Source organism: Ailuropoda melanoleuca, chromosome 6, assembly GCF_002007445.2.
Source record: "Ailuropoda melanoleuca isolate Jingjing chromosome 6, ASM200744v2, whole genome shotgun sequence".
NCBI classification, from domain to species: Eukaryota; Metazoa; Chordata; class Mammalia; order Carnivora; family Ursidae; genus Ailuropoda; species Ailuropoda melanoleuca.
In genome coordinates, this window is record NC_048223.1 from 43,268,593 (window position 1) to 43,280,908 (window position 12,316).

At 40.6% G+C, this 12,316-nt stretch overlaps 1 protein-coding gene across 1 annotated transcript in view; it reads left to right on the forward strand.

Moving 5' to 3' along the window:
• The window catches only part of ZKSCAN7 (zinc finger with KRAB and SCAN domains 7), a 12,691-nt gene extending 9,281 nt beyond the window's left edge, over positions 1-3,410 (forward strand). Inside the window, exon 5 of the mRNA XM_034663558.1 lies at positions 183-3,410. Coding sequence (XP_034519449.1) covers positions 183-1,671 — 1,489 coding nt within the window. The 3' untranslated portion in view covers positions 1,672-3,410. The remainder of the gene's footprint in view (positions 1-182) is intronic.
• Positions 3,411-12,316: the final 8,906 nt, after the last annotated feature.

Here is a 12,316-nt window from a genome sequence, read left to right on the forward strand (position 1 = left end):
CCACCTTCCCCCACTGACCATCTTTCCCCTCTTTGTCTTTCTGTCCATGAAGAAAAGCTTGAGCTATTTCCTATCTTTCTTTTGTTCTTAATGTGTCATCTCTTAACGTGTCCCCTAATGGGAAGGTTTTTTCAGCTCCATAGACTCCTGATGATTCTGTGTTGTCAGCGGGACAAGAAATGAATAGAAGTTGTTTTCTTTTTCCTTTTGGCAACAGGTGAGACTAGGATGCGGCGTTCAGAGTTGCCTGCAAAGCAGGAAGTTTCTAAGGGACCGGCGTCATGTGATGGGACATCAAGAGGCCTCCGTGGAGTAGTTTCTGGGGAACCAGAGACAGGAGTACCTTCCTGTGAAGGTACTTTAGAGAAGCTGAAAGGACAACCCTCAGATGAAGAAGGGAGCCGACCGGAAAGTGATTTCTTCAAAATAACACACGAGGATAAAGATAAATCCACAAAAGATGGATTTGATGAATATAATGAACTTGGGAAATATCCAGATCTGCCCTCTAGTGCTGCAGAACATCAAGGAGTTCTGAAGGGACAGAAATTTTATCAATGTGATGAATGTGGTAAAGCTTTCAATCGAAGTTCACACCTCATTGGGCATCAGAGAATTCACACTGGAGAGAAACCCTATGAGTGTCATGAATGTGGTAAGACCTTCAGGCAGACCTCTCAGCTCATAGTTCATCTCAGAACCCACACAGGGGAAAAGCCCTATGAGTGTGGTGAGTGTGGAAAGACTTACCGACACAGCTCCCATCTTATTCAACACCAGAGACTCCATAATGGTGAGAAACCATATAAATGTAATGAATGTGCAAAAGCCTTCACTCAAAGCTCCCTACTGATTGACCACCAGAGAACGCATACTGGGGAGAAACCTTATGAATGCAATGAGTGTGGTGAGGCCTTCATTCGTAGTAAAAGTCTGGTCAGACATCAAGTAGTTCACACTGGCAAAAAACCTTACAAGTGTAGTGAGTGTGGTAAAGCTTTCTGTTCTAATAGAAATCTTATTGACCATCAGAGGATCCATACTGGGGAGAAGCCTTATGAGTGTAATGAATGTGGCAAGGCCTTTAGTCGGAATAAATGTCTTGTTCGACACCAGAGCCTCCACACTGGGCAAAAACCATACAAATGTAGTGAGTGTGGAAAAGCTTTCTCTCAGAACTCTCAACTTGTTGACCATGAGCGAATTCATACTGGAGAAAAACCTTTCGAATGTAGTGAGTGTGGTAAGGCATTTAGTTTGAGTAAGTGTCTTATTCGACATCAGAGACTTCACACAGGTGAAAAGCCCTATAAATGCAATGAGTGTGGAAAATCCTTCAACCAAAACTCACACCTTATTATTCACCAGAGAATTCACACTGGTGAGAAGCCTTATGAATGTAACGAGTGTGGGAAGTTCTTCAGTTATAGCTCCAGTCTCATGGTACATCAGAGAACCCATACTGGGGAGAAACCCTATAAATGTAGTGATTGTGGGAAAGCCTTTAGTGACAGCTCACAGCTCATTGTGCATCAGAGAGTTCACACAGGAGAGAAACCCTATGAATGTATTGAGTGTGGGAAAGCCTTCAGTCAGCGTTCCACTTTTAACCACCACCAGCGAACTCACACTGGAGAGAAGCACTCAGGTCTGGCTCGCTCAGTTTCTTAAGATGTGATTTTTCCAAGGAACTTTGAAGTAAGGTTTTTTTTTTATAAGAAGGATTCTTAAAACTCCTCATCAAAATGTACCAGTCCCTACATACTTTCTGGTGAGTCATGAAGGTGGGAGAGTGGGAGTCACAGTCTAATCCTTTTCTGCTGTTAGGGAAGTAGGGACTACACATTTCATGTACTTGTAAGTTTATTTATTGTTTTGCTCATTCTTTCTTTTAAACTGTTGAAAAATCTAACTCATTTCTCAGTTCTGCATCCCATAATCAGAATGTGTGCTTTTCAAGGACAGAGATGATATGTTTCCTATTCTACTCCATGTCCTCTGTTTTACTGCTTACATAAGTCATATTGCAAGATGGATTCATTCTTTCCTTTCTCTTGACTAAGGCTCTCCATATATAGTTTTTAAACTTCCACTCTAATTCAGGCCCTCAACACTTGTGTTCCCTACCTATGAAACCTTTTTTTTTCCTGTTAGCTAATATATATCCCTTAGATTCTTCCAGATCCCTCTCATTTCTAAAGACCTTGAAATGCTATTTCTTCCCTCTTAAACTTCTATTCATTTGACCTCAGTGCTTCCAGTTATTTGGTGCTACAGTGTGCAACTGTTAAATTACCTTGCCAATTCTTCTTTTTTTTTTTTTTAAAGATTTTATTTATTTATTTGACAGAGAGACAGTCAGCGAGAGAGGTAACACAAGCAGGGGGAGTAGGAGAGGAAGAAGCAGGCTCCCAGTAGAGGAGCCTGATATGGGGCTCGATCCCAGAGTGCCGGGATCAGGCCCTGAGCCGAAGGCAGACGCTTAACGACTGAGCCACCCAGGTGCCCCATCCTTGCCAATTATTCTGAACTTAACATGTATGTGTATGCTTTCGCATCAACTTATTGTAGGCTCTTTAAGGCTAGGTATGGTATCTATTCTTTTAGCGTATAGATAATAATTTTCATATAGTAGATGTTTAATAAATTTTTGAAAGTCTGCTCTAAGTTGCACCATCCTTAAATTGGGTATAAGATCCCCTTCCCCACCCCAATCAGACTAGAGGCTTCTAAAGATGGAAGTGGTATCTCATTGTAGGATATCACATACAGGGGCCTCATTATATCTTCTACTTGTATTCCTGGACATACCACTGTTACTTCATTGTTGGTTTCTGATAAATACTCTATTGTGTTTAGGAAGTTTCCTTCTATTCCTGTTATTTATTTTTGTTTGTTTTATGTAGGCTCCATGCATATGTGGGGCTTGAACTCATGACCTCATGATCAAGAGTTGCATGCTCTACTGACTGAGCCAACCAGATGACCCTCTATTTCTGTTTTTAGAAAAAGCAAGATAGTACAGTAATTCAGAACACTGATTTTGTGCCCAATACCCTAATTCACCTGGCTCCACCACTTGTCTAGGTGTGTGGCCCTGGGCAAGTTACTTAGCTTCCTTGTGTGTCAGTTCTTCCATCTGTAAAGTAAAGCTGTGGTTGTTAGGATAAAAGTAGTTCATAAGTGTTAAGCATTTAGAACAGTACTTGGCACTTAGTACCCATATAGCAATTATTACTGTGCTTAGAGTTGCTAAGTTCTATCAGGTTTTTTTAAAAAAAAAAAATCTGTTGGTGTAATTTTATGGGTCATGTCCTTTATTTTTGTAATTCACTTTCTATTTTTTTACAAGTTTCCAAATGATTGAAATTTCCTTGAAGTCCTGGAATAAAATCCATTTGTTTGTGGTATTTTTTTTTTTTTTTTGGAAGTAGAGAACTAGGTTGAATTTAATAAGGTTTTCCTGGTTTTCCAAATGTATTTGGAGAGTTTATTTCTCTTTTATTTTCTGAAAGAGTTTGCATAATGTGGGAATTATTCATTAAAGGCTAAAAGTAGTGACCAGATCCTTTTTTGGGGAGGAGGGAATTGGGAGAGATGTATCCATAGCAATATTTTGATTTATTCAATGGTTGTACTCTTCAGGTTTCTCCCTCTGTAAATTTTGGTAATATATGTCTAGAAATAATTTTTACTGGATTGTTAAACAGTTGTATAAAGGACTCCACTTTATTTTTAAAAATCAGACTGAATTTATACCCAGGAGTTAGTTTAAGTGGTCAAATGTGATGGTAAAGGTGCCAGGAGCTGGACACTTACCCTTTTCCCTTTTATTCACAGAAAGAAAATATTCTATAGCTATATTCTCTATCCCCAATCCTAATTTTCAGCTTTTAAATCCAATAGGAAATGTCAAGAGATTATGGGTACTAAAAAGTTACTGAGTATTGTTCTATGTTGGGAGATGTTTCTGTCAAGGCAGTAACTTCCTGGAGTGCTACAGAGAGTACATTCATGAAAACCTCTAGGTGTCAGGGACAAATTGTGAGTAACTACAGGTTAGCTTTTGCTTCTTGGGGAAAAAAAATATCTCCTGACCCTAATATTAGGACATGTTCTAGCCTGTTGGGGCCTTGTGGAAGCACTTGTCCCAACTGTTTACAGAGAAAGTGTCATGTCAGCTGGCTCCAAGTAACTAATGGTGCAAGTATTTGACCTGGGATAGGACAACGTAGATATTCCTTACTGAACCACAGCAGTCTTCCCACTAATGTACGCACAGGACCAAATAAGATGAGGTACAGACCCCCTTTTAAGGCAGGTGAATGCTTTATATGAAACCACAGTAGGAAAGAAATGTTTGATGATCTACCCCCTTTTCTGATCTGTTGGTCTTCCTCAAGTGTTGCTTTGTTTGGAATTATCGGCTGACTAAAAACAATGTATTTCACCTTAGGTGGCCCAGTCCATAGACAAAAGTTTCTTTTTTTTTTTTTTTTAAAGATTTTATTTATTTATTTGACAGAGACAGCCAGCGAGAGAGGGAACACAAGCAGGGGGAGTGGGAGAAGAAGAAGCAGGCTCATAGCGGAGGAGCCTGATATGGGGCTCGATCCCACAACGCCAGGATCACGCACTGAGCCAAAGGCAGACGCTTAACCGCTGTGCCACCCAGGCGCCCCACATAGACAAAAGTTTCTAAGAATGAATGTACAACTGGCATTTCTGATATCTAGCAGGCTTTCCCCCCAAATCCCTTCCTGTTGCATTGTCTTCTTTACAGGTGATGCATTTACAGTATATTCAATTTCCCAACTTGGTGCTATATGGATTGTGGATGGAGATGTACAAAGCCAATAGTTATCCAAGATTTGGTTACAATTAGATCATTGGACAAAGTAATCACAGGACAATATATAATAAGCAGTAGTAACCACAGCTGCATGTTCAAGACCATGGGGCATAAATGTACATGCCCAACCATTAGATTGTGTACATTAATTATATATGTTGAGTCCCATTTTAGAAAAATTGAAAAATGATATATTCCCTTATTGAGACTGTCTGTGTTGCTTCCTAGGGGAGGAGGGGCCAGAACAAATGCAATGACATCATACCTGTAGTGACCCTGACAAGTAATAGAGTATGTCCTGATGTCAAGAAGAGAACACTAGTGAAACTCTCCAGTCAGCATTCAGGCTGCTTTGGCAGTGGGCAAAATTTGATGACATTCAAGCTCTCCCTTGGGAGCCACACCACAGGTGCCCCTAGAATTTGAGATGTATGTGGTCTATTACAGGGGTCATTTATGGAAAAGGTGGTCATGACAGCTGCCGTGATGCTAAATGTAAACCCACTAACAACTGTATAAGCTGTGTGTTTACTATGGCCATCTGTTGTTACTATCTATCCTAGTGAGTAGTACTGGAACAGCGAGATAGTTGTGGTTATTCTTTAAGCGATGTTTGATAGAGAGCCACTTGAGAAACTAGACAATTCACCACATCATTTCCTAAGTTTTCGTCTTAGGAGTGGTTATCTGGGAGGGGGAGTAAAGATGGAGGAGGAGTAGGGGTCCCCTTTTTCAGCTGGTCCCCTGAGTTGAGCTGGATAGGTACCAGACCATCCTGAAAACCCATGGAATCAGCCTGAGACGCAGGAAGTTACATCTGGATCTCTACAAATGNAAAGATGGAGGAGGAGTAGGGGTCCCCTTTTTCAGCTGGTCCCCTGAGTTGAGCTGGATAGGTACCAGACCATCCTGAAAACCCATGGAATCAGCCTGAGACGCAGGAAGTTACATCTGGATCTCTACAAATGAACATCTCCAGTGCTGAGATTTGAGGTACGAAGCGGGGAGCTGTGAATCCATGCACAGATATTGGAAGATAAACAGAAGGGGGAGGGAGCCGCTGTGCTCGGGTGTGGGGTAGCAGTAGCCACCTGCATTGGGGAGCAGCTGGACTCGCGGACCAGCACCCGCGAGAGAGCAGACTGAGGCCGTGAGCCTGGGAACGTGCATGCGACCAGACTGAACACCAGAGCTCTGGTGCACTCACTCGAACTGATACCAGGAGCTTGGGAGCGCCCTCATGACCTGAGTGAAAACCGGCGCTCCGGAGTGCACATGAAACACACTGAAACAGAGAGCTTGGGAGCGCGTGCAGAAACCGGGGACGGCTGGCAGTGTTAGAAACACAGACGACAGAGACATGCTGACCAAGGAAATGAGGGCTGGGACACCGGATGTGGGGTGCACAAACCAGGATGCTGCAGGGTTTTTAGCAGCAACAACAGAAAGAGTTAAAGAGTCCAAGAGAGCTCAGTGGAGAGCTGACTGAGATCTCTCTGTTCTGAGACAGAGGCTAGGATTTGGCCACTGCTGTTCTGACTCAGAAGACCCACAGAAAACCACCAGGGAAAGCCGCCAGAGAACAAAAGCCCAGAAATACCAGCTCACATTGTGCCCATCCCCATCCCCCCTCCCAGGGGACACAGATGCTCTACCATAACAGGGTTGCCTGAGTATCAGCGTGGTTGGCCCCTCCTCCAGAAGGCAGGCTGAAAAATCAGGAGCCCACATCCCTAAGGTCCCTATAAAACAAGTGCACACTGCCTGGGTCCTGGTCAATAATTTGGGCTGTGGACAACCCCACAACCTCTCCTCATCAGAATGCCGAGAAGGAGAAACCCCCCCCCAGCAAAGAAAAGACAATGAGTCTATGGCCTCTGCCACAGAACTAATGGATATGGATATAACCAAATTATCAGAAATGGAATTCAGAATAACAAAGGTCAAGATGATGTGTAGACTTGACAAAAGTATTAATGAAAATGTTAATGAGAATATAGAATCTCTAAGGGTGGAAATGAGAGCGAATCTGGCAGAAATTAAAAATTCTATGGATCAAATGCAGTCAAAACTAGAGGCTCTGACGGCCAGGGTGAATGAGGCAGAAGAACGTATTGGCGAATTGGAGGATGCATTAGTAGAAGAGAAAGCTAAAATAGAAACTTGGCTCAAAAAAATCCAATCACAAGAATGTAGTTTACAGGAGATTACTGACTCAATGAAACGTTCCAATGTCAGCATCATCGGCATCCCTGAGGGAGTGGGAAAGAGAGAGGTCTAGAAGAGATATTTGAACAAATTGTAGCTAAAAACTTCCCTACAATCAATGCTCAGAAATCAGTTGCGTTTTTATACATGAACAATGAGAAAGAAGAAAGAGAAATTAGGGAAACCATTCCATTTACAATAGCACCAAAAATCATACGTTATCTCGAAATTAAATTAACCGATACGTAAGGGATCTATATTCTAGAAACTATAAATCACTCTTGAGAGACATTGAGGAAAACACAAAAGATGGAAAAATATTCCATGCTCATGGATCGGAAGAATTAACATAGTTAAAATGTCCATGCTACCCAGAGCAATCTACACTTTCAATGCTATCCCGATCAAAATACTGATGACATTTTTCAAAGAGCTGGAACAAATAGTCCTTAAATTTGTATGGAACCAGAAAAGGCCCTGAATCGCCAAGGAATTGTTGAAAAGGAAAAACCAAGCTGAGGGCATCACAATGCCGGATTTCGAGCTGTACTACAAAGCTGTGATCACAAAGACAGCATGGTACTGGCACAAAAACAGACACATAGACCAATGGAACAAAATAGAGAACGCAGAAATGGACCCTTGGCTCTTTGGACAACTAATCTTTGATAAAGCAGGAAAAAACATGCAGTGGAAAAAAGACAGTCTCTTCAATAAATGGTGCTGGGAAAATTGGACAGCTACGTGCAAAAGAAAGAAACTTGACCGCTCTCTCACACCATGCACAAAGGTAAACTCCAAATGGATGAAAGACCTCGATGTGAGACAGGAATCCATCAAAATCCTAGAGGAGAGCATAGGCAGCAACCTCTTTGACATCGGCCACAGCAACTTTTTTCATGACACATCTCCAAAGTCAAGAGAGACAAAAGAAAAAATGAACTTGTGGGACTTCATCAAGATAAAAACCTTCAAAGCCAAGGTAACAGTCAAAAAAACTAAGAGGCAGCCCAGGGAATGGGAGAATATATTTGCAATGACTACAGATAAAAGACTGGTATCCAAGATCTACAAAGAACTTCTCAAACTCAATACACAAGAAACAAATAAATCAAAAACTGGGCAGAAGATATGAACAGACACTTTTCTAACGAAGACATACAAATGGCTACCAGACACATGAAAAAATGTTCAAAATCATTATCCATCAGGGAAATTGAAATCAAAACCACATTGAGATACCAGCTTATGCCAGTTAGAATGGCAAAATTGACCAGGCAGGAACAATTGTTGGAGAGGATGTGGAGAAAGGGGATCCCTCTTACGTTGTTGGTGGGAATGCAAGTTGGTACAGCCACTCTGGAAAACAGTGTGGAGGTCCCTTAAAAAGTTAAAAATTGAGCTATAGTATGACCCAGCCATTGCACTACTGGGTGTTTACCCCAAAGATACAGACGTAGTGAAGAGAAGGGCCATATGCACCCCAATGTTCATAGCAGCATTGTCCACAGTAGCTAAGTCGTGGAAGGAGCCGAGATGCCCTTCAACAGATGACTGGAATAAGAAGATGTGGTCACAATATAAGATGGAATATTACTCAGCCATCAAAAAGAACGATAGCTCAACATTTGCTGCAACATGGATGGCACTGGAGGAGATAATGCTAAGCGAAATAAGTCAAGCAGAGAAAGACAATTATCATATGGTTTCACTCATTTATGGAACATAAGAAGTAGGAAGATCAGTAGGAGAAGAAAGGTAAGAAGAAAGGGGGGTTAAACAGAAGGGGGAATGAACCATGAAAGCCTATGGACTCTGGGAAACAAACTGAGGGCTTCAAAGGGTGTGGGGGGGAAAATGGAATAGGCTGGTGATGGCTATTAAGGAGGGTACATATTACATGTTGCGCTGGGTGTTATACGCAAGTAATGAATCGTGGAACTTTACATCAAAAACTAGGGATGTACTGTATGGTGACTAACATAATAAAAAATTTATTATAAAAATAAATTTAAGAGTAAATTTATGTATTTATCAAAACAGCACAGACACCTGATTTGCCTCCAAAGGAACAGTGACTTAGTTGGTAACGCCCCAACAGAGCATAGGCAAGAGCAGATAGTAGACTCCTATAGCCCTGATTCTAAATGAATCAATTAAAACAGCAAGGTTGTCTCCATTTATATTCCATCATTGGGCCATTTTTCTTTGTTGTCCAACTGATCTGTGGACACATTAGTTCAAGCCTCTTGCTATGAAATCTATTCAAGCTAGGTATGCAAGGAGAATGCATGTATCTGCTGATTAAGTTTCATAGGATGTTAAAGTGGTTTCAACAGATGGTTACTACCAGTGTGGATCAAAGAATCTGACAAATAATATTGGATAGAAGTAGAGAAAAGTGGTCTAAGTATGTATGTTTTCCCTTTGTGACTTCAGGTTTGAATTAGAACGGAAAACAAACTGCCCTTGGACACGTCATTGAGGTTTACTTAAAATGGCCATGGAAGATTCTTCCTTGGTGAGAAGTTAAAAGAGTCCTTATGTACTTAAACCAATACTAAATATTGAAGTCAGCAACCCAAGAGAAGTGTACTTTTAGATTCATGCAAACATTTCACATACTAGATATACTCATAAATCTTATTCATATGGAAACAATATAAAGCTTTTGGGAAAATCCACAAATTTTTCTTCCTTTTGGTCTATTTACAATTAAAACAATTACTCTATAGATATATATATGTTTTTATCATCCGATCATCAGGTGAGAAGTTCATTCTACCAAGGTACATTCTAATGTGAACATAAGAAGGAACTTTTACATGTTAAAAAAAAGGAAACATGTTTTTTTACATGTTAAAAAAAGAAACATGTTAAAAAGAAACTTGCACATAAGAAGGAAGTCTGGTTGGAGTCCTGGGAGCAAGCATGGTGACTGCATTGTCACTGGGAGGAGCTTTGTTAGCTAAGACTACTATAATTCTAATTGTATGAGGTGACTCGTAGAAGAATATACCAATTGATAAACTGTGGTCACTGGTACTGGAGTAATCCAATGTCTAATAAGAAATGGTATTTTCCTGTCCTCAAGTATTTCATTCACACAACATGAGGCTTCAACCCTAGGATGACTTTCCACCTGTCATCGGTTGTATTAGTTGGAGCTGGTAATCTGTGAAAACTTATTTTATAATTTTTAAAAATTTTTAATTTTAATTCAATTTAATTAACATACTGTAATATTAGTTTCAGCGGTAGAATTTAGTGATTTATCAGTTGCATACAACACTCATTGTTCATTACTTCAGTGCCCTCCTTAATGCCCATCACCCAATTATCCCATCCCCCTACTCACCTCCCCTCCAGAAACCCTCAGGTTGTTTCCTATAGTTAAGAGTCTTATGGTTTTCCTTCCTTTTTGTTTTTATCTTATTTTCTTTTTCCTTCCCTTCCCCTATGTTCATCTGTTTTGTTTCTTAAATTCCACATGTGAGTGAAACCATATGATATTTGTCTCTCTAATTGACTTATTTCACTTAGCATAATACCCTCTAGTTCCATCCACATCGTTGCAAATGAATTGCTTTCATTCCTTTTGATGGCTAAGTAATATTCCATTGTGTGTATACACACACACACACACACACTCGCACACATGCACACACACATCACATCTTCTTTATCCATTCATCTGTCCATAGACATCTGGGCTCACATATTTTGGCTATTGTGTACATTGCTGCTATCAAACATCAAGGTGCAGGAGGCCCTTCCAATCACTATGTTTGTAACCTTTGGATAAAAACCTAGTAGTGCAATTCCTGTGCAGGAGGGTAGTTCTATTTTTAACCTAAACCTTATTTTAAATATAAAAATAACCCATATGTTCTGAACTCAGATTGGCTGAATCCATATTCTCAAGCATTGAAAAAATCAGTAATTGAAACTGCTTTCTCAGGTGGTGGTCCAAGTCAAGTTGAGAATAGATTATTTGTCCTGTTTTTTTAGTTTATTTTTTATTATGTTATGTTAGTCACCATACAGTACATCCTTAGTTTTTGATGTAGTGTTCCATGATTCATTGTTTGCATATAACACTCAGTGCTCCATGCAATAGGTGCCCCCCTTAATACCCTTCACTGGGCTAGCCTACTCTCCCACCCCCCTCTCCTCTTAAGCCCTCAGTTTGTTGTCCAGAGGCCACAGTCTCTCTTGGTTCATAACCGCTTGTTTACCCTCCCCTGCATTCTCCCCTTCCTTCTCCTACCAATCGCCCTGCCATTTCTTATGTTCCATAAATGAGTGAAACCATATGATAATTGTCCTTCTCTCCATCCCTTATTTCACTTAGCATAATCTCCTCCAGTCCCATATTGCTGCAAATGCTGGGTAATCATTTTTCCTGATGGCTGAGTAATAGTCCATTGTATATATGGACCACATCTTTATCCATTCATCTGTTGAAGGGCATCTTGGCTCCTTCCATAGTTTGCCTATTGTGGACAATGCTGCTATGAGCATTGGGGTGCATGTGGTCCTTCTTTTCACTACATCTATATCTTTGGGGTAAATACCTTGGAGTGCAATTGCTGGGTCATAGGGTAGCTCTACTGTTAGCTTTTTGAGGGAACTCCACACTGTTTTCCAAAGTGGCTGTACCCAACTTGCATTCCCACCAACAGTGTAAGAGGGTTCCCCTTTCTCCACATCCTCTCCAACAATTGTTGTTTCTTGCCTTGTCAATTTTTGCCATGCTAACTGGTGTAAGCTGGTATCTCAATGTGGTTTTGATTTGAATATCCCTGATGGCTAATGATATTGAACATTTTTTCATGCATCTGTTAGTCATGTATTCTTTGGAGAAGTGTCTGTTCATATCTTCTGCCCATTTCTTGATTTGATTATTTGTTTCTTCGGTATTGATTTGAGAAGTTCTTTGTAGATCTTGGATACCAGCCTTTTATCTGTAGTTTCATTTGCAAATATCTTCTCCCATTCCATGGATTGCCTCTTTGTTTTGAGGACTGTTGTCCTTTGCTGTGCAGAACGTTTTTATCTTGATGAAGTCCCAAAAGATCATTTTTTCTTTTGTTTCCCTTGCTTTTGGAGATGTGTCGTGAAAGAAGTTGCTGTGGCTGATGTCAAAGAGGTTACAGCCTATGATCTCCTCTATGATTTTGATGGATTATTATCTCACATCGATGTCTTTCATCCAGTTGGAATTTATCTTTGTGTATGGTGTGAGAGAGAGGT